Raw genomic sequence first — 22,551 nt, 5'->3', positions numbered from 1 at the left:
TCCCTCTCAGGACTACACTCACCCGGACAATCGCACTACACTTTCACATCCTACCCCCGGGTTCAAACCATTTACTGTAAAATAATATTGTTTTGGGATCATACAGGTTATAGTTTGATAATGTAACGCGTCAAAAGCGATCTCAATGAACATCTTGTTCCTCTATGGCGACTATGATGTACTCCTTCAACGATAACTTCGTAAAGTATAAAGGATTTGCGCAACCTTCAGGCCTTGAACTTGACGTATTTTTCGCAGCACCTGTGCACGCTCAAATTCATACCCGAAACCTCTCCTGGTGCCATATGATAAAGAGTACTTGGTGTTTAGGAGATTAATCTTTCCTCCCTTACATGTTTTAAAACAATTCACGACGTCCTCAATAACTCAAACGAGAGAAGGAGAAAATAAAAAGCTGTTTCAAGCTCGTAACGAGTGAGAGACAAGGAAAGTATTTGAGTTCCCCTCGAAAAATCGAATCTTGTTCCTTTCAAATTCGCAGCGGGTGCTGTTAGTTCTGATCAGCTTGCAACAGCATCCCTCTGAAAAATCACAAAGCTTGAGCTTCGAATCCTTCATTGTTCGGGATTTTCTCTACACAAGGTGTTACCGGGCTGAGGTTAATCATGAAATCTATAACAAAAACCTTCTGTAAGTGAGTTTGTATTTCCACACGATAACAAAGTAACTCAAAGAGATTACAACAACTTGCCAACTCAATCGTTGTACCTAACTCGCTACAAAAACTGGCCCTGAACGGAGGACTTGGTGAGAGAAACATCCAACTCAAACCAAAACAAAAAAAAAGACCTAAAAATCTACTATAAACACTGAAAAATATATTGGTAACATACTGCAAAGTTCAGTTTGCCTAGGAACTACTTCGGTGCTGTAAATAGGCAAGAAGGAAAATTACAACCACAAAAATGAATTAAACTTTTCAATGAAAATGAAACAACTGTAAGACTCATACTGAAAAAAACCACCAACACGACCTAATAGCGGAATAAGCTGCTTCGCTCTACAAATACCCATAGCCCCGAGAAAAATTCAATCGGAAGTCTATTCTGCAACACACCGTGGTACATTTCCTACTATACATTAAGAAAAGTTTTTGATACCAAAGTTTAAAACTGAGCAATCTCGCCCTGAAGGCCTAACAAAACAACTGTTGTTTTCACTAACAGCCAAGCTATACTGTCTAAGATACTCAAAAAGTTCTCGTCGCCGGAGAGGTTGGATACAAATCGTTGCCAAAAAGTCGTCAGCAAGGATCTCGTCTTTTCTGCAAACAGGTAAAAGTATCAGAAACGTAAATTCAAAGCATTAATTTTGACATAGGTTTAAATGCATTCCTAAAGCATTAAACTTGTTTTGCACACCCATGTTTGTAGAAGTATCAGAGATCCTTGGGGTCGGCGCCGAACAAGCCAATTTTCCATTGACTCATTTTGATATACATTGAACACAAACTGAAATTCATCTCGTGTCATTACGTTATCATTGAACAACCTTGGAGACGTTCTGGTTAAAGTCTTCCATTAAACTTGGATATCATTTCGCGGCTCATTTCAAATTATACGTTGTGATTCCGTAACTAAAAACATATCTTTGAAGACACAAGAGCCATTCCAGTTACCTGCTCTCTCACTAAAACTGACTGGCATAAACATATACCGTGGCAAGATAACTTACTAAAAGATATAAACGTGGGTGACTTTCCACGTGAAAGTGAACGTGGAATAAATTTTCTTTTTTTAAAAATCATCTCTTGGTTGAAGTCTACACCTACCTTCATACAAACATGCTCTGGGCTTACTTTAGAATACATCATTAATTAATATTGACCTACTTACATTCGACAATATCCAAGACTGTTATCTTTAATTTAATTCAAGTCTGATGTCATCCCCAATGAGTACGAAGGGTGCCCAGTACTTCACTTCGCTGAACTTTCCAGACTCTTTCATGCTCTTCATAGCTTGGTTAAGAGCTTCACTGGCCAGCTTCTCAGTGACCAGTTCTTCATAGAAATATTTCATAAACTCAAGAGTAGCCTCGTCATCAATCGCCCACAACGACACAAGAACAGAGCGAGCACCTGCACCTAAAAACGCTCTTGCAATTCCAACCACTCCCTCGGCCTTAATCTCTCCACGAGCACTGTGACAACAACTCAGCACAACCAGCCTTGCTCGTATGCGAGTATCCAACACATTCTTCATTGTTAGAATAAAATCGTCCTCTTTAAAGGGCTGTGATGAGCAGGCACTTCGTGGCGCTAAAGCAATTTCGCCTGTTTCCATTTGGCCATGTGCTGCAAAGTGCACCAACGCAACAGAGGGAAGTCGTCTCAATACCTCATCTTTTTTTGCTTCTTCGCCAATAAGAGGATCAGCGCCAAGGATTCTCCCGATCATCGCTACTTCTTTTCTTGCACATGGCAGTTGATGGAGCTTCTTCCCCTTGAGAAGAACCTCTTCCAGACATGGATCACCCACGAGTAAAGCACCCTTGTTACTGTGGAAGTCGTCTGGGTAATCGTTAATCAACCTCAGAGTAGTCAGAGATGGAATCGTTCGAACTCGAAAAGAGTCACAGAGATAGTTTGACTCAGAATTCATTAATGCTGCAAAAGGGACTAACCACAAAGAGCTCTCAGGAACAAAGATAAGTTGATTACCATTGATGAGATCAACAATCGGCTCAATGATAACGTCATACAACCTCCGTAAAGCTGTGTTCGGTGAGCATTCAGGAAAGATCTCGGCATGACCTGACCTTCTCTTCATCGATTCCTCATGGCAGGGCTCATCGAGAGAACGATTTTCGCATTTAATAACACCTCTTTTATACTCTCTTGACACTGTGTTTGCTAAGCTTTCAATAAAAGTATTGGCGTTTTTGAAGAAGCCATAATTACTTATCTCAATACTTCTCAATTGCATATCTTGAGCGCTGTTAACAGACCAAAAGTATATCTTGCGTTCCTTATCATCTACCGCCATAAAAACTGTATTTAATGGAGCACCGCCAGCAAGAACATCGAAATCATAAGTCGGTGGTGTGCGAGGCCGAAGTTGTATCTCTCCCGCCCTATAATTAAAGCAAATAAGGTCATTGAGCGCCTGTGCACGTCCTTGTTCAGCAAATAGAAGTGCATCCAAAACTTGATTTTGTTTTAAATGAACACGCCACAAAGAGTTATATGCGTTCCTTTGCATGTTGCGGTAGCTAATCTTCCAATCATCTTTCAAACGTAAACTAGCTCGGATAGCATCAAAGCTTACCACACAAGAATGAAACAGGTTGGCAGCTCTTTCTAGGTCGCCCAACCTCCAATAATTATTGCCAAGATTGTGGTAGCTCGTTCCCTCTCCAGCCTTGTCTCCCACTTCTTTGGCAATTTTTAGATGACGTTCATGATACTGGATGGCTCTTTCGAAATCTCCTAGGCTGTGATAAGCACTGCCGAGATTACCGTAACTGTTTCCCTCTCCAGCCTTGTCTCCCACTTCTTTGGCAATTTTTAGATGACGTTCATGATACTGGATGGCTCTTTCGAACTCTCCTAGTCTTCGATAAGCATTGCCGAGATTACAGTAACTGTTTCCCTCTCCAGCCTTGTCTCCCACTTCTTTGGCAATTTTTAGATGACGTTCATGATACTGGATGGCTCTTTCGAACTCTCCTAGGCTGTGATAAGCATTGCCGAGATTACAGTAACTGTTTCCCTCTCCAGCCTTGTCTCCCACTTCTTTGGCAATTTTTAGATGACGTTCATGATACTGGATGGCTCTTTCGAAATCTCCTAGGCTTCGATAAGCATTGCCGAGATTACCGTAACTCCCTCCCTCTCCAGCCTTGTCTCCCACTTCTTTGGCAATTTTTAGATCACGTTCATGATACTGGATGGCTCTTTCGAACTCTCCTAGGCTTCGATAAGCATTGCCGAGATTACAGTAACTGTTTCCCTCTCCAGCCTTGTCTCCCACTTCTTTGGCAATTTTTAGATGACGTTCATGATACTGGATGGCTCTTTCGAACTCTCCTAGGCTGTCATAAGCATTGCCGAGATTACAGTAACTCTTTCCCTCTCCAGCCTTGTCTCCCACTTCTTTGGCAATTTTTAGATGACGTTCATGATACTGGATGGCTTTTTTGAAATCTCCTAGGCTTTGATAAGCATTGCCGAGATTACCGTAACTCCCTCCCTCTCCAGCCTTGTCTCCCACTTCTTTGGCAATTTTTAGATGACGTTCATGATACTGGATGGCTCTTTCGAACTCTCCTAGGCTTTGATAAGCATTGCCGAGATTACCGTAACTCCCTCCCTCTCCAGCCTTGTCTCCCACTTCTTTGGCAATTTTTAGATGCCGTTCATGATACTGGATGGCTCTTTCGAAATTTCCTAGGCTGTGATAAGCATTGCCGAGATTACAGTAACTGTTTCCCTCTCCAGCCTTGTCTCCCACTTCTTTGGCAATTTTTAGATGACGTTCATGATACTGGATGGCTCTTTCGAACTCTCCTAGGCTTTGATAAGCATTGCCGAGATTACCGTAACTCCCTCCCTCTCCAGCCTTGTCTCCCACTTCTTTGGCAATTTTTAGATGACGTTCATGATACTGGATGGCTCTTTCGAACTCTCCCAGTCTTCGATAAGCATTGCCGAGATTACCGTAACTGTTTCCCTCTCCAGCCTTGTCTCCCACTTCTTTGGCAATTTTTAGATCACGTTCATGATACTGGATGGCTCTTTCGAACTCTCCTAGGCTGTCATAAGCATTGCCGAGATTACAGTAACTCTTTCCCTCTCCAGCGTAGTCTCCCACTTCTTTGGCAATTTTTAGATGACGTTCATAATACTGGATGGCTTTTTTGAAATTTCCTAGGCTTTGATAAGCATTGCCGAGATTACCGTAACTCCCTCCCTCTCCAGCCTTGTCTCCCACTTCTTTGGCAATTTTTAGATGACGTTCATGATACTGGATGGCTCTTTCGAACTCTCCTAGGCTTCGATAAGCATTGCCGAGATTACCGTAACTCCCTCCCTCTCCAGCCTTGTCTCCCACTTCTTTGGCAATTTTTAGATCACGTTCATGATACTGGATGGCTCTTTCGAACTCTCCTAGGCTGTCATAAGCATTGCCGAGATTACAGTAACTCTTTCCCTCTCCAGCCTTGTCTCCCACTTCTTTGGCAATTTTTAGATGACGTTCATGATACTGGATGGCTCTTTCGAAATTTCCTAGGCTGTGATAAGCATTGCCGAGATTACAGTAACTCTTTCCCTCTCCAGCCTTGTCTCCCACTTCTTTGGCAATTTTTAAATGACGTTCATGATACTGGATGGCTTTTTTGAAATCTACTAGGCTTTGATAAGCATTGCCGAGATTACCGTAACTCCCTCCCTCTCCAGCGTAGTCTCCCACTTCTTTGGCAATTTTTAGATGACGTTCATGATACTGGATGGCTCTTTCGAAATCTCCTAGGCTGTAATAAGCATTGCCGAGATTACAGTAACTCCCACCCTCTCCAGCCTTGTCTCCCACTTCTTTGGCAATTTTTAGATGACGTTCATGATACTGGATGGCTCTTTTGAAATCTCCTAGCCAATGATAATGACATCCGAGATTGCAGTAACACTTTCCTTTTAAAGCTTCGTCCCCCACTGCAATAGCATAGAGGAGGACCCTTTGGACAGCTGTTTGAGGTAGGTCTTTGTTGCTTTGTTTCTCCTATGGTTTGAAGTTGGAAATGTTTAAATCATTCAGTTACCTTTGTACCTCTTGGCCTACGTATCCTCAATTTCCTTTTTCTAATGGCCAACCATAGGAGCCAGACTTGTGCGCCTATATGGTGGAACTGGATTTATCATACCAACCTCAGCTGGTAGGTGAGGAAATTTCTCTTTGAGTATTTTCAAGACGAAAACTGCTTTTGCACAGTCATCGTCCCTCGAGGTTTATGAATGATAATATCTTTGAAGCTAAGCGTAAACTTAACTTTGGGGTCTAAGAAAATTCAATAATTTAATTCAATCATTTTAAATAGTCAATAGCTCAGAGTAGAAACTTATAAGAGAACAGCGCACGGCTAATGACTTCTGTAAAATACAGCTGCCAAAATATCATCGATTATAAACACACTCCAGACATCATAGACGTAAGAACTGCTTTCTTATGTCTATGGAAACATCGAACTGGTCCTCTTGCATGGAATCCCATCAATGAAACGTCTTTTTCCATGTTACTTCTTGTTTTCAATGAAATTTTAATACCGTAACTGTCCACTAACCTCGCTTTTTGCGCTGTATTTTTCATGGCTAATCTTTACTTCTTGTTTCGTTCCTGATTCACCTGTTCCATCAGTTTGCTCACTTACACATTGAGTCCGCAAATCAAGTAACATCTTGTTGTTCTCAATCTTTACAAGATCGAGTCAAAGAATTGTCTCATAAAAGGGGTTTCGGTTCATTTTCTTTTGCAGAATGAAAACAAACTTAACCAGGCTCATTCTACCATTCATCCTGATGGAATTAGAAGAAGCCACGAGAGCTAAAAGTAATAAAGCCAGAACTATTTCAACTTGTACTACTTCTATCACTAGTAGTGGTAATGGCAGTAGTAGTAGAAGCAGCAGCAGCAGTAACAGCGGCGCTTTCAGCACCACTATATCCTTCAAGATATTTAAAATTCAAACTGCATACTATAACACTAAAAGCTGTTTTCCGTGAATGCCGTGCGTTAGACTTGAAGAATGTCATTGATCTTACGTTTAAGGTTACCGTGCACCTTTAGGGGTGTCTCGCATGCAAGATAAGAGATGATTATAGCCAACTCGGCGCTACGCGCCTGGTTGGCTATCTATCATCTTATATCCAACGCGCGCCCGTGGAATAATTGTTAATTACTAATTCGTCAAAGGATACTGTCAATCCTTTCTGACACCAGTCGATGGCTTCTTGATAGAAGTGAAGCTGGACACATGCACTGGCCCCTTAAAAAGAGGAAATTGGATATTTACAATTATAATTGTAGTTAATAATTAATGATTATTATTCTACCCATTGCATATACTAAAAAACACTCATAAGTTGTACTTTTATAGTCAACTACGGTACTCTCTAATTATGAAAGTGGTCAAAATAAAATTAAGACTCCAGACCGAGTAGGAAATACACGCCTGTAAAGAAATGTAACAAAAACCGGACCAGTCTTTCGATAACACTATCAGTGCTTACAACTTGAACGTTAAAATACACCTGACTGTAAGGATTTCTTGATTAATATTTACGGTTAAAACTTTCAGCATGCTCATTGGCCAACAACCCGTCAGTCAATCCCAAACAGTAGAGAACGTTGATATTGAGTGAAAACTAGGTAGTCTGAGACTGCATGTGGCTACTGATACAACATATTTTTATAGAAATAGAAATAGAAACAGAAATGGAGATTGTATAATAGTTAGTGATAGAAGGTAATGTGGTTCACATGCAAAACAGAAAACCTTTTGCATCCCACAAGTACCCTGTTCCAAATGAGAAAGCCAATTTAAGAATGTAGTGACTAATTGACATCGAAACAATAATCAAATGGTAACAAATAATCATATAAAAAGGAATAACAATGATAACAATGGTAATTATAATTTCAAGGGATTTGCTCAAAAACCTCACGGTTTCTCTATCCTCTTGACTCCAATAATTATTAAACCACAATTCTTTTGATTTTGCCTGTTACTCATTTCATTGCAATTCCATTTTAGCGAGACTTTGTTTTATAAAACAGGGCATTCCGCGTTTTAGGATATTCTGTCATTGCATTTTTATAGGATATTCCGTTATTCCATATTTTAGGATATCAGAAGTTCAGAAGATGCCCATTCCCTCATTTCATCGAATAGGGTCACCCCAAAAACAGCATGACTGAATCGAAGAAATATTGCTTTGAATTGAAACAATGGATGTTTCAGTTAACGAATAGCGTATCTGAATTGTCAAACAAGAAGTTTGAATAGAAAATAGCAAGTCTGACACGAGGTTTTGAATTTTGACACTAAAAACGCCTTAAACTCAGGGTATCGTATGTCGCATATCACCATTTTCAAACGATAAAATGGTTATGCTCCCTCTTCCAAGACGAGAAATTTTTGCTCATAGTTTCTATAATGTGCAGATCACACCTATTTAGATATTTCTGCAAAGAAAACTTTTGTTTTTTTCGTAGTTACATCACACGTCGGCGAGATGGAAATTATTTGAGATGTCTATCATCTTTTGTAGTGTCACAGCAAGAACTGAAAACATAGATCGCAAGTGACTATAAGCCAGAAATCCCAAATGGAGAGAACTCAACTGTGTATCGAGTGCGAATGTAGAACTAATAAGATACTCGGAAAAGGAAAAAACTTTATATAACAGCGGGAAATATTGGGTAAAAATTGGGTCACGTTGAAATTTCAGTGAAAGTATAGTGCGATCTTCCTGAGAAGGACTTTTCGGTGGTGGTGACTGACTTTTCAACAACCTGTGCGGAAGTTATCATCAGAGTCAAGTGAAAATTTCTTGTTAGTAGAATGTTCTTGGTCCAGTTCGTGTTCAATGACTGCTCAGTTTTGCCGTGATGTTCTTGGCTGTAAGACTCAAGTTGCCTAAGTCGGTCGTGATTGGTCTGTTTCGATCCGTCGGTAAAGCTAGGTCGTTCTGTTCAGTTCGTTTGTAATGCTAATTTCGTGAATGAGTTGTTTGTATGGTGTCGGTAGTAGTTGATACCTGTTGAGGGGAGTCTGTGCTAAGTTAGTAAACCAGCTTTCCAAAGTCAGACGTTGAAAGTGGTTAGTGCGGTAGGTTAAGCACCGCGCAGAGTCCCAGCTTATAGTGTGGCTCGTAAGTCGATGATGTTCAGCACAGTGATTGTTGGCATCACCTTTCCTTATAAACCGTTTGTGATAAACCAGCACTCGTGAATTTTTTGAAGAATACAAACTCCACGCGCCTTACGGGCTTTGTTAGCCTTTGAACAATTTACTCGCGCAGATTTATCCCAAATTTCACTCGTAATCATGTGATTACCTATAGACTCAAAGGGGTCCATCACAATTAAAGTTGAAATTGAAACCAATACAATTGGATTGTTTAACGGTTTGATAAGACAATGTTGACTCTTAGCACTAACTTTTTGCCTGCATGGTCACTTGGCTTGTAGTACAACCCCACAGTCATAAGTAATAGATAATAAAAACGAAAAAAACTTCTGCATACCTTAGGAAATGCAAAGAACTTACCGGTTTCTATTGCTTTAATAAAAGTTGGTTCCAACTGAACGGAAACTGTTGCATCATCCAATGCTTCTTGATAATTACCTAAGAAAATATTCTCGAGTGAGTACGTTAAGTACAATCCTCTATCCTTTGGGACGGGCATAATCATTTCCACATCGCTCATTGGACACACCAAGCTTGCCAAGTCGGCGATAAATTTTTATTACCTGACTTTATCTTACGGGAGGATGTGATGCGAGTTCCGAACAGTTTGTCTACGTATATCATGTTGGCCGTTTGTTTTGATTCAATAGTTAAAGGCTCACCTCCTACCATTGGTTATAACGGGTATACGACACACTATCTGTTAGTCCAGCGGTATACTAATTGATTGGGGCAGTACGGCCAGTAAGCGTGAAGCTGGTGACAGGGCCATGCAATGGACTTGTGTAAGTCAGTACTTTACTAAACTTACCTCCCAATCACATCCATCGGACCTGTCTGACTTATACTTCCTCTGGCACTACTCCCTAAATTGGTTAGGTTTCCCATCATGTTACCTTTATTGAGGCTGCGTAATTCGACTCGCAAAGAAACAAACGCGTTCCTTCACGTACACAACCGGAACTGTAACCTATTGTATTGAATCCTTGTGAATGCAGGTCTGGTATATTAGGAACGAATGATCAATTCTTACCCAAAAGCAAATGAGCTGCTGCCCTGTTGCTATAGAGCACAGCGTTGACTTGGATGTCTTTGCAATTCACTTGCAGTCCCTCCGTATAGAAGTGTACCGCGTTGTCGGCCTCTCCTTTGCTGTACTCGTTATCACCTTCCTTCAAGTACACCTCTGCTATCGCTAACAGAAAAGCAGCAAACATCTATAATACACATCATAGTTCAAGAGGGATGCAAAAGCTATCTTTTCGAGATATACAGTTCGTTAATGTATTTTGGAGAGCTGTAGTTTGACCTAGCTTTCAAAAGTTAAAGTTGTGTTTTTGACAAACAAAGTGTTCTACGCCTTTCCTGTTAAATGATCGTTACTCGGTCCAAGTCCCTTAGCATCTCCCTTTGATAATGAGGGTGATGAGGATGTGGAATTCTAATTAATTTGGCTATTTGGGCACCATACTGAGTATGTTGTATATATTCTGTTTATCATTCTTACCTTTTAAATTAGCATCATCAAATTGTGATGTACTGTCTGACGGTAACTCAGCCTGAACGTCTATTGCTTCTGAGAAATATTCAGTCAAATATCGAGGTTATCATATATTTTATCCATAATATCTTAGCTAAATATCTATAGGTTCTGTGGTGCAACGTTTTAGAACAAGGTTAAGGTGAACTTTGTTTCAACCAACAGTTTCAAAACCAACTTTGCCATTTTCATTCGATGGCACACCAAATACGATGGAACGTTTTTCCAACATTGAATAGCATTGGCAAGAGGATTTAAACCAACGTAAATCCAGGTGTTCAATGGAAAAGTGATCAAACTCTATCTTAAGTGTTTCACACATCTTTTTTCATCGATGCTATAACTAAAATGTAGTTTGCGGAGAAATAGTATTTTTATAAAAGGTACGCTGAATAATAATGATTTCCAGTCTTGTGCCATGGAACCGACTAGCTATTTTATTGAGCAGACATCCCATATTCAAATCGATCTTTTCAACAAAATATACTGGACTCCAATCAAAACGGGAGTGAAAGGAAAAACAAGAGAACTGGGGGGGGGGGGGGAATATAGAAAAGGAGATGCAGACGGTGGCAATAACTTGGTGAGAGGCACTGAGGAAAAGAGCGAAAAAAGTCCGCATTGGTGGTCCCTTGTGCATGACTTTATGCGCCCGAGGGCAAGAAGAGGATAAACAGCACTCTTTATAAGCTGAAAGGGATTGAATTCAATCTTCCGCACACTCCCAAAAACAAACCTCCTTAGAAGTTATCAGCAGTTGGTTACTACTTCTAAAGTAGTCGCTCACTACTACAAATTTGGCTTGGCGTGGAAATAAATTTGCTTTCGGTTTGAGAACTCGACACTGTAACAAGGCAATTAATCATACAAATAAGTCTAGCTTCCGTAGCGGCCTGAAAATCATCTGCTAAATTTATTTTCAAGTCACCAGATCTGACCTTACGTTTCTCTGTGGCTAGAAACAAAGCATTACGTTCATGTTAAAACCTTTACAGTTCAACAAACAAGAAATTCAATGAGTATTTCTCAAGTGATTCTACTTTCATTTTTCATCATGCTTCAGCGAAACCGTCCAACACTGTTTATCTCAAGCTACAATCTGGAAATGATAATTTTGGGAAACTTTAAAAAAAAAAACAATGAACTGTAATCTGTTTTCTCTCTTACCGCTTGTAGATTTCCCATCATTAATGTTCACATGACCACCTTCCGCCATTGCTGCAAAAGAACCAAATGTTAACTTTGTATTATCAACTTTTGGCTCGATCCTCCTCAGTTGGATCTACTACGCTGATACCAAGAATAACCTGGGGCTATCCAAAAAAAAATCCAAATTTTAATGTCGCGTTCCCGATGCCGCAGACACGTGGTGTTGTGCACCGGAGTTCGCCAGTATAACCACAGTGTTGAACTTTAGACAAGCAGCAGCATCAAACTCTTTATTCACTTAAGCTGGCAGTCTTTGTACAGCACAGGCGGTAAAAACTATAGAACGGATACATGAAGGTTCGAGATAAGGAAAACCGAAAGACTACGAAACTAGAAATGATAAAAATGAGGAATATTACAAGCGTAACTTACATCGGATCTTGACTCCGGGGTAGAGAACTCCTAAACTTCGTTCGGCTCCGAAATGCTTTCGCTACAGTGACTCCTCGCAACTGAGCTACTTGCTTATAGAAGGCGAATTTAGTTCTTACACTTTGACGTACGGGAAATAGAAATGAACAGAGCTTTATGTAGCTAGCTTTGAGCGGATATTCGCTAGTCACGGAACAGAAATCAAACAAAGCGCGCTAAAAAATTAAATAGAAAGTCATTGAAAGTTTCTTAGTGTCTTTGTGCTAAAAACGGAAGAGTTACATAAGTAAAAAAGATTAGAGTTCGTATCCGTAAACGTGACATTTAATGTTTATATCTGATTAGTTTCAGAGAGTATATCTTAATTAACAAATAAGACAGCTGAGGATGCCACAATAGTTTCTCAAAGAAACTTCAAGGCTTTCATGGAAAATGAGATTCCCAGAGAAAGAAAAAGCAAGGAGTGCATTTGGGGAATTAAGACTATTGTCATTTATCTAACCTGGTAACATGGAGTATGAGCCACAACTTACCTCTCTTACTGAGCGTGAACAGAACCAACTTGGCGACTTAGCGCTAGAAGAGTTACATGAATTGTCAACCTATAGAAAAGGCACACGCTATTTTAGTGCTTAACAGCAACACCAATCAGCCACAATCTGACCAACGGTTGCCAAATATGATTTATAACAGCACAAGATTCAATCATGTTTGAGATACCAAAACATTTTCCTGAAAAGAAGAATCAGGCCTGTACGGCTCGTGAAAAATTCCAATATTCCTAACTGCGAGGATTGGTTGCATATACATTTCTGAAAACCGCAGTGCACATATATGAGTTTCATATATTCTCAGTTATTGACTTATCACTTCACGAGTTTCATAGGAACCAACATAACGACCAACTTCCAGTTGACTTGTTAGCTCAGTTGGTAGAGCACTGCATTGGTATCACAAAAGTCACGGGTTCAAATCCCGTGCAGGCCTACATTTTCAGGCCCTATTTTTGTTGCTGCTAAGTAGCGTTCATTACTGCGAGGATCACTTACATATACAGTTCTTAAAACTGCAGTGCACACATATGATTTTCATATATTCTCAATAAAGTAACTGATTTTATGGTTCCCCTCGACAACGCACGTGCACCAGTAATTTTTAAATGTGGAGAACGTTTCACAAATACTTTCAATTGTACTAAGAGTTCGTCAACTTAACTTTTGAGTTTAAGCTCTAACCTGGGCACGACAGATTGATTTTCAACCAGAAAAGGAAAGAGATCCCAAGATTGCCTTTCTGAAAAATTCTTAATAGGAAAGGTTCACTTGTTAGCCGCTTTCGCGCAGAGGATTTTATGGGACGTGTAACGCCATCACGTGTATCAACGGTCTATCGAAAAAAGATCGAGATCGAGTTGCGCTGAAATTGAAAAGAAATAGTGTTTAACTTCTCTCCTCTGCATTGTGCTACAGCTATAAAAGTGTAGGTAGAGTGGCGCATCGGAATTTTTCACTTCCCAAGTGTAAAAGCGAATTTCTTCGGGGCTTGGGGGCTCTCCTCGCTCATAAGACTAAAGGAGACCTGGCGACGTCACCTGTTCATTATAAAAATCTTCTTAGCAAGGCTCAAAGCCGGAATATAGAATGCAAAAGAATATATACCTAAAAAAAACTGCTGACAAAAACTTAGGTAAATTTTTAAGACATGGTACTGGATTAACGATAGATTCGTGGCGGTATTTGTAACAACGCATACAGATCAGCTGAGTTCGAAGGCCATAAACACCTCCCTTACAACCAGATCCTCGCCTTGTATTGAACCATGTGTTACTTAAAAGTGTTCTTATAACAGCCTAACAGAAGGGAATATGACATGTAACCTCGCTTAAAAGGATCCATTTACAAGCACTATAGTGTGCTTTCTCAAACGCTCTGGAAGTTTGAACATCTCAAGCGTAACAGGGAAATTTCCCCCAAAGTGAGAAAAAGGGGGTTCCCCTCCATTAGAAACTGAGACCAGAACTCATAACGTCACGCATTCCTTCACAAAAATCAGAAATTTTTGAAAATTTTATTTTGTAAGCTTTTTGCTTATTAAATAAAATGTAAAAACAGTTCCTTGTTTCGTCAAAAGGCCTCGCTCGAATGGTTAATAGTTTTAACCAAGGTAAGATTGTAAATAGATAGACTGGGACGCTTTTGTTTTTACTGAAGAGTTTTTACCGATTTTGAAGAAAGGTACTACTACTACTGTCATTTTCGCGAGACTGGAAAGGAAAACTCTTTAACTTGGTTTAGTTGGCAGTGTTGTTTGAACTCTGTCCTAAGGGTGCAATGAACTCAAGGTTTGATCTGAACTAAACAAAATTTGTTATTCATGTGCGGTTTCCCACGCTCTATAGACGATTGCGATTAACTTGACCCTGCATAAATTAAAATATATTCTTACCGAATTACAGTTGTTGTTGAATGCGATCAACGTCCTCGACTCTTTTCCGAATAATACATTACAACAAACACACACCAAAACTTCCGTTTTGCAGGACCATGGAAGTATTTAACTGCAGCTATCGAAATGAACTGGCTCGGACGCACACGAGGTTTGACCTCTCAAGTAAGGGGGTTCCCCTACATTTAGAAACTAAAAGCGGAAATCCTTTCGTCATGTGACGTTCTTCCAGCCGGATAATTGTTAGGTAAATATTCCCCCATGAACTGCTTACTACAATTTTACTTCAAATAGAAACATTGTGAAAAGAGCTTTACGTTTCTGCATGGGCCATTTCATTCATATTTGGTTTACAAGTAGGCGCTGGTTCATAATTGACAGTTACAGACTGATGCTGCCATCTGGAGTTAATAACTGATCAAAAAGGTGTTTATAATTCCTAAACAAATGGGCAAGGTTACAAGAAGAAAAACTGTACAAAATGAAATTACAGACAGCAAAGCTTTCACAGTTTAATAAAGAAAGGTGAATGTCAGAAGGTGTTCGGTTCCCCTAATTCCTAAAATCAATAACGCCCAAGTGTATGCCGTGCTCTTAAGAAATAAGTTCAATGCAAGGAGTGTTTCATGATAAGTCACTAGGCCTCATCTGAACATTTTCGTCATCAAAACTACGTTATGGATACAAAAACCTTTTTTGTGTCGGTCCACTTTGGCTGCTTAGCGACTGATGCGTAAGATAACCATTGACAAAACTGCAAACTCCACTACAAGCACACCTTTGCTTTACACAACACAATATATTAAAAAGAACACATTTGCATTGACAGAGCATAAATGTTTGAAATTTAACTCAATGAATAGCTTTTCCAGCTTTACTTGTAGATTCTAAACTTGAGAAGTTAAGTGTCCAATCAATATTTCTTCAACTTCTAGTCGCGCTAATTTCTGTTTTTATCTGCAAGAGTAAATGGTCAGGAACCCGAAAAAGTAATATTGTCTCGCCTATATTCCTGTTTATTCTAGTGTTATGCAAAGTACATGTGCGATGAACACAAGGTTTGATGTGTTAGGACTGATGGCAAAAGACACAACTAAATTTGTTTTTCATTTGCGATTTTCTTCGCTCTAAAGACGATTGCGATTAACTTGACCCTGCATAAATTAAAACTTATCCTGACCATGATACCGTTGTCGAATGCGATCTACGTTCCCGACTCTTTACCGTACAATATTCTTTCCAGTAAAACATTTTTTTCTTTCCAGCGGCCCACCCTTCATCGTTAGCTGACTTAACACCGCAATTCATAGATTCGTTCAAAGAAGGGTTTTGTCAATCGACGTAATGTTATGAATTTGCGAGTATCTGTAACTGCAACTATGTATATGTCACTGAGTTAACGGGAGTGACAAACTAATCAAATCTACTCGTCCTACTACAGCCAAAATCTCACCCACGGCGTTTCTTTTTAAGTTTCGTCCATCAGTCCTATATAAAGGATCTTGGAAACATCTAACTACAGCTATCGAAATAATTTGCTTATCTGAACCTACGTTATCGGGAAGGCGAAATTATTTTAAGAATCACATCTATTACGAACAAAATCTTACCTCAGCTCTTCCGAGTCCTTTTATTTTCGGTTACCAGCGTTAACAACAAGTCAAAAGAGAAAATCTGACACAATAAACCCACAGCTAAAGTTCCGTTTGAAAGACTATGGAAATATCCAACTGCAACTATCGAAATGAACTCGCACAGATGCACGCAAGGTTTGACCTCTCAGGTGAGGGGGGTTCCCCTACTTTTGAGAGACTGGAAGCGGAAATCCTTTAGTCACGTAATGTTATTTCAGGCCGATAATTATTACATAAATATTCCGTTGAACTGCTTACTGCTCTTTTACCTCAAATAGAAACATTGCGAAAAGTGGTTTAAGTTTTTTCCGCCGCGGTCATTTTACCAACCGTAAGTGCAAGACTTTGGATATATCTCAGTGCACCTATCGAAGTATACCTGCCCGGAAGGAAGGGCGTTTTAACCTTTGAAACGTCAAAAGGGAAACTTCCCGACAGTGTTAGGGGGTTCCCCCTACTATTAGAGACTGAGAGCGGAAATCATTATGTCACGAAACGCTTAACGTTATTCGAGCTGGATAATTTCAAATCTTTTACAATAAAACACACTGTGAAGAACCTCTTATGCTAGGGCTTGACAGAAAAAGGAACTAGGTGCAACCAACGTTTAGCTTAGTCTGTTACATGTTTCTTAAAACTAAAAGATAACAAAATCCGATTGCGGTTTCTTACCCACTTCACGTGCAGATGTTTATGATACACCGCAAAATATCTCATCATAACCACTCCTAGAACTTCTCGTATTTACTTTTTACCTAGAATTCACAAACCTAACAACCCGGGTCGGCCCATTGTCTCGGCTTGCAGTTGCCCTATCGAATTTATCTCCAGCTATCTAGACAAAATTATGGCTCCCATCGTCAAAACTTTACCATCATATATTAAAGACAGTCAACACGCTCTTCAAATTTTTCGAGACTTTAATTTCCTTGGCCAAAACAAACTTCTTTTCACCATGGATATGTGACGTCTCTTTACACTGTCATTCCTAATGGCGAAGGCCTTCTGTCCCTTAAACATTTTCTTGATCAACGTACTGTTAAGGAACCTAAATCTGAAACACTACTACGCTTAGCCGAACTAGTGCTCACACTCAATTGCTTTTCCGAAACAACTTCTTCAAACAAACCAATGGTGTAGCCATGGGCACCAAAATGGGACCTAGCTATGCCAATCTTTTTGTAGGTTTTGTCGAACATCAATTTTTCAGCCAATACAACGGCTCTAAACCTGAACTCTACGGTCGCTACATCGACGACTGTATCGGCGCTACCTCCTCTACCAGAGAGGAGCTCACTAAATTCATAACCGCAGTCAATTCTTTTCACCTGGCTCTGAAATATACTTGGGAAATTTCTGACAATTCTTTATCCTTTTTAGACGTCAAAGTTTCAATTGAAGGTTACGGTTTATGCACTAGTGTGTATTACAAACCTACAGACTCGCATAATTACTTGTTATATTCGTCTTCGCATCCATCTCACGTTAAGAATTCTATTCCTTTTTCTCAGTTTCTAAGACTTCGTCGTTTATGCAGTGATGACTCTGATTTCCACCACAAATCAGAGTCAATGTGCCAGTTCTTCGATAAACGTGGTTACCCTGTTTCCGTCGTTCAAGCGGGTTACCACCGCGCTCAACTTATTGGTCGACATTCAGCACTACAAACGTCGCATAAGGAAGATTCCGACCGCATTCCATTCACTCTCACGTTTCACCCTCACAACCACTCAGTTAAATCCATCATTCTTAAAAACTTTAAATTACTTCAAAACGATCCAGAGACAAGCACTATCTTTTCGCAGCCTCCCCTCATTTCATTCAAACGCGACAAAAACATAGCCAATTTTTTGGTCAGAAGTTCTTTTCAGACTAATGACCAACCAGGCACTTTTAAATGCGCTCGTGCACGATGCAAAACGTGTCCTTTCATTCACAACACTGATAAAATATCGGGACCTAAACGATCCATTAAGATCACCGATCACTTCACGTGCACCTCCGCCAATGTAATCTATTGCATAACTTGCACTTATTGCAAAAAGATATACATCGGCGAAACGGGCAGAAGAGTAGGTGACCGATTCCGAGAACACCTTCGAGACGTGGAAAGGAATGACAAGGACACATCGAAACCAGTCGCTAGACATTTTAATTTACCTAATCATTCTAAGCAACACATGGCAATCTGCGGTCTTTCCTTGCACTTAGGTGGCACGGAAAGCCGTAAAAATCTTGAACAAAAGCTCATCTTTCAAACCGGTAGTCTAAATCCCACAGGGATCAACGAACGCTTTTCATTCCACTAATTTATTCATGTTTTTCTCGTTGCCATGCTCCCACCAATAACGTAGCTCCATTTTCTGCCTTTAAAAGCACACACAACCCACAATAGCCCTTTTTACAGTTGTGGGCTTGGTGGCCAAGCCTTTGAACAGGAGTGAGGCTAAGGGTGACCTTGTTATGATAGAGATGTTGCTGCTTTTCAAATGCAAATTTCTTTGTTATCATGCTAAGTAGATACAGGTCTCTATCACAACAGGGTCACCCTTAGCCTCACTCCTGTTCAAAGGCTTGACCACCAAGCCCACAACTGTAAAAGGGACTATTCCTCTATTCGCTCCGACGAAGGGCTAACGCTCGAAACGTCAGCTTTTGTAATCATTACGGTGGCTAATTTACCATTTCAACTTTGTTGATATATCCAAATTATTTATGATAAAACGCCGAATATAACAAATACGCGTTTAATTTTTCCGATATCGCAAGATTACTGAAATTTACACTTGGAAATGAGTAGGTCGAACTCCATCGGATTACACAAAGTATATGAATATAACCCAGACCGTGTAGGAGCGGAATTCATTTTCGCTACAATACCTTACATTTCTCAGCTTCCGGTACAATTAGGTCGTACACGTGACGTCTTCGTAGAAGAAATCGAAAGTGTTACCTCCTGTAGGTCAATGTTACTTTAAAGCAACCTAATGGTTGCGTGGATGCCTTAGTAAGGTTACTATCATTTTCCCTCTCATATAAACAATGTGAAAAGAAGTTTCACGTTTGCTTTATGCTTTTTTTTTTATCGGTATCAGATTTGATGTAGTTTCCTACACGGACCCTTACGTGCCGGCGTTTTTATATTAGGGACCTTAAGCATCGATGACTTTGGGTGTCACGGACGTTCGATCGTTTGCAGGAGGAGGAACCTGAGAACGACGTTGTCGCCACCGGAGTTCGTGACATGATTGCGTTAAGCAAAACAATTACGCTAACTACAGACGTAGTCGGTCGACCGTGAAAGTGTAAACACATCCTTTGTGTGGTCTCGATCTTGACGATGTCTAGTTTAAATGAAGCTCGAGAAATGCTCTCTCTAGCATGGAGTCATCATTTTATTTCCGAAGAAGAATTTTTATTGCTGTATGACGCTAGTTTCTCCAGAAATCCATCATTTCCTCACGCCGACTACGATCGTTTTGATCTCGACTCTATGGACGAAACAGAGTGCTTTCATGAGTTTCGAGTAAGAAAAATGGACATAGTCAGACTTGGTGATGCCCTTGGATTGCCTGCGAGTCTGTGCTGCCACCAACGAACAAAGGCCAACCGCGTAGAGGGACTGTGCATGTTGCTAAAACGATTAGCATACCCATGTCGTTTGGGTGACATGATCCACAGATTTGGACGGGCAGTGCCAGAGATAAGCATGATCACGACACGTTTTGAGAAGTGGATTTTCGACCATCATCACGCCAAGATCACAGAGTGGAATGACCAACTCCTCAGCAGAGACAAACTGCGAGTGTACGCTGATGCCATAGCTGACAAAGGGGCAGCACTGTCCAACTGCTTTGGATTTGTCGATGGCACAGTGCGGCCTATTTGTAGGCCAGGCCAAGACCAAAAAATAGTTTACAATGGCCGACCTCTTGTTAACTTTAAACTCTGCTCTTTTGTTGAGAATGTTGGCAATTTTCTCCCATGCCTGTGCCCTGACCACAGTCTTCTCTTTAGCCCTGTATGGCTCAGCCTGCAAGACTTCGTGGCACAGGAGAATGTCTTTCTCATCACTCCATTCCATTTTACCACTGTTTTAAAACAATGCATGACATTTCAGCTTTTAAAAGACAACTTATACAAGTATCCCGTTAGCTTACATGAACATCATGCCCAGTTGATCTGATGTGATTAAAAAATGCAGTGTTAAACTTCTCTGTAGGATATGTAAATTAAGTCCCCCAATTAAACATTACTTGCAGTTTTCGAGCGTGCTCTCTAATTTTGGTAAAATTTATATTTTTCATTCCCAAGCTGAAAATCCTTCCTTTCCAAGCGAGTTTAGGCTAATTTAAATGCTCTATACAGAGGATAGTAGTACGTCAGTAAAGTAAATAATATGTATTCTACCAGTCAGCCAACAAATGGCATGGCCAGTATATAACCACCACAGTTGCTAACTGTCTTGAATTCTCCCAACCAACCTTGTGTTTAGATGAGGTTATATAAACACGGAAAAAGTGCTCTATTACTTAAGCTTAAATAATATGCTTTACGTGTAAGATTAAGTTTATTAGATGCAACACACATTTTAGTTTCAAACCAATTTGGGCGGTATCACGGCTATCTATATTCTTCTACTAACCTCAGATATTCGTTTAACAAAGATTACTATAGAAAAAAGTGTATACATTCGTATAGCTAGATGTCGCTTTTTGAGCCGGGCCGGACAAAAACGACAAACAAAATAGGAACTGCCGACTGTTTGTTGCATAAAACTAACGGACGAATTTTCACATTTATTTGTTGTGGCGAGGTTAACTTTGACCTAAGGCTAAGAATTTTTTTTCTCAAAGTATGCATTACGCTAAGTTACTCGTAAGACCTCAGAGACTTTTGTCCAAAAAAAATTTAAGCTGCATGACAACTAACCTCGAGGATCTGCTTGGACCAGCGTAATTTCCTCCTTCACAGGGAACTTGCAAGCTTGACATGACTACAAGTACAACAGCCGAGAAAATTTAATGTGGTTATCGGAGTGAATGACATCAAATCATCTTCGAAGTACGGCAGTTTTAATCTCAAATCCACCTGTATTTCTGCGTTTTCTCCAAGACGTCAAACTAAGCGTTCCTGCGTTGTCGACGTGACCTTTCATCAGGGACGGACGGTGTATCCATAGCAACAGCTAACGACAGCTGATAAGTCACTTCCGGCGAACGTCCGTGACTTCCAACGTCGTCGATGCTTAAGGTCCCTAATGCCTGTCTCACGACACATGCGTATTACGACACATTGTTACCACAAGGTATACAGACTAAAACATCTAAAAGCCGGGTGTAGAAACAAGGTTGGGGTGCGGTTGCTTATCGACTCTCAAGTCTTGCATTCTGTCCAAGGTTGTCATTTTTCTCAAGTCTCTATTAATTTAGGTTAATTAGTTTAATTTTATTTTTCGTTACGTTCACCTTTATTTGTGTAGTAATCACACAGTACTTGTACCTAAAGATTTAAACACTGAAGTTAACTCGTTTAACAATATAAATGCGCGTTTTTTAAAAAACGAACACTCTACTTTTATCACTTGAGAAAGCAAACACCAAATCGCCAAACAATCGCTAATATAAAAAAGCTCAAGAGCTGTTCTTTCGTTATTTTTTTGTTGGTTCAATTCATGCCAAGTGCCTTTTTGAGATGAAACATTTTCCCGCCCAAAAAAACTACGGCGCTCAAAATGCTCATGCGCTTATTTTTTTTTTTTTAATTAATATAAGTTATATTTTTCTACATTGCTAATAAACTGTATATTTATTTGCTTGTTGTCTTGTTTAATCATAATCTACTATTACTTCAACAAATCAATAAAGTGATCAGTTTTTGAGCCAGGTTTTGCTGTTTTTGGAAAATTTGGACAATTGGCTCAGAGTTTCCCCTACCACCATTTTTGGCCAAAAAATAAACTTAAGGCTTCCTTTAAAATTTCCCGTCAAAAAAAAAAAAAACAGTATCTCGTACATAAAGAATTGAAGAGTAATCGCCAATTTCTCAGTCTTCCATTCGAGCAGTCCCGAAAATTTCGTTTCCTTCAAAATAAAATCTGACGACTTGACTATCCCTACGTCTTTTTTAGACTTCAATTCTTTGCAAGAGATGATGTGTGGAGGGTCCTAACGAAAGAGCACCATGGCAAGCTTCAGAGAGTCCAATCAGAAAATTTTTTCCGAAATTTTGATGGTTTTTTTTTTTTAAGCTTCCAGCTTGCCACGATGTCCTTTTCGGAGTAAAAGATTACCAAAGTCAGCCGTTTTGAATGTAACACAGGATACAAAAGCATTTCTCATTTTTTACCAAATTTCGATAAATTATTGCAGTCTTTTTTTAGAGATTTAGCAGTTAAACGCTTTCAATTTCTGTTTATGAACT

The 22,551-nt window shown here is 39.8% G+C and overlaps 2 protein-coding genes across 6 annotated transcripts; both read right to left on the bottom strand.

Annotated features, from left to right (window-relative positions):
• Positions 1-647: 647 nt before the first annotated feature.
• Positions 648-16,252, bottom strand: LOC111320312 (uncharacterized). Of its 5 annotated transcripts, XM_088758439.1 has the most exons (10): positions 16,105-16,252; positions 12,583-12,651; positions 11,636-11,686; positions 10,436-10,504; positions 9,962-10,123; positions 9,289-9,366; positions 6,935-7,002; positions 6,301-6,429; positions 1,857-5,741; positions 648-1,285 (listed from the first exon to the last, which is right to left on the bottom strand). In XM_088758439.1, exons 3-9 carry the CDS (start codon positions 11,682-11,684, stop codon positions 1,884-1,886), a joined length of 4,413 nt encoding a protein of 1,470 aa, XP_088614565.1. In that variant the 5' UTR covers positions 11,685-11,686; positions 12,583-12,651; positions 16,105-16,252; the 3' UTR covers positions 648-1,285; positions 1,857-1,883. The 5 variants fall into 5 exon arrangements, with proteins under 5 accessions (XP_088614565.1, XP_088614566.1, XP_088614564.1 ...); XM_088758440.1 differs by lacking the exons at positions 12,583-12,651; positions 16,105-16,252 and adding an exon at positions 12,050-12,290 and having other exon boundaries at positions 11,636-11,953; XM_088758438.1 differs by lacking the exons at positions 12,583-12,651; positions 16,105-16,252 and having other exon boundaries at positions 11,636-12,290.
• A 3,019-nt stretch (positions 16,253-19,271) lies between these two features.
• On the bottom strand, positions 19,272-21,372 carry LOC148733432 (uncharacterized). Its single transcript, XM_088758539.1, has 3 exons — positions 21,220-21,372; positions 21,061-21,124; positions 19,272-20,219 (listed from the first exon to the last, which is right to left on the bottom strand). The coding sequence occupies exons 1-3, from the start codon at positions 21,284-21,286 to the stop codon at positions 19,772-19,774; spliced, it is 579 nt and encodes a 192-aa protein (XP_088614665.1). The 5' UTR covers positions 21,287-21,372; the 3' UTR covers positions 19,272-19,771.
• Between the last annotated feature and the right edge of the window lie 1,179 nt (positions 21,373-22,551).

The sequence above is a fragment of the Stylophora pistillata genome, chromosome 4, assembly GCF_964205215.1.
Source record: "Stylophora pistillata chromosome 4, jaStyPist1.2, whole genome shotgun sequence".
In the NCBI taxonomy this organism is placed as follows: Eukaryota; Metazoa; Cnidaria; class Anthozoa; order Scleractinia; family Pocilloporidae; genus Stylophora; species Stylophora pistillata.
Note: the sequence above shows the minus strand (reverse complement) of the source record. Positions and strands in the feature narration are given on the sequence as shown.

Bases quoted from the DNA above. Each gene is read 5' to 3' on its own strand.
- LOC111320312 (XM_088758439.1), bottom strand. From the start codon at position 11,684: ATGGCGGAAGGTGGTCATGTGAACATTAATGATGGGAAATCTACAAGC. The intron at 10,505-11,635 runs GTAAGAGAGAAA...AATATTTCTCAG, and splicing joins TGATGGGAAATCTACAAGCG to AAGCAATAGACGTTCAGGCT. The intron at 7,003-9,288 runs GTAAGTTCTTTG...CCTCTTTTTAAG, and splicing joins TATTAAAGCAATAGAAACCG to GGGCCAGTGCATGTGTCCAG.
- LOC148733432 (XM_088758539.1), bottom strand. From the start codon at position 21,286: ATGAAAGGTCACGTCGACAACGCAGGAACGCTTAGTTTGACGTCTTGG. The intron at 21,125-21,219 runs GTGGATTTGAGA...TTGTACTTGTAG, and splicing joins GAGAAAACGCAGAAATACAG to TCATGTCAAGCTTGCAAGTT. The intron at 20,220-21,060 runs GTTAGTTGTCAT...GTTTTAAAACAG, and splicing joins GGTCCAAGCAGATCCTCGAG to TGGTAAAATGGAATGGAGTG.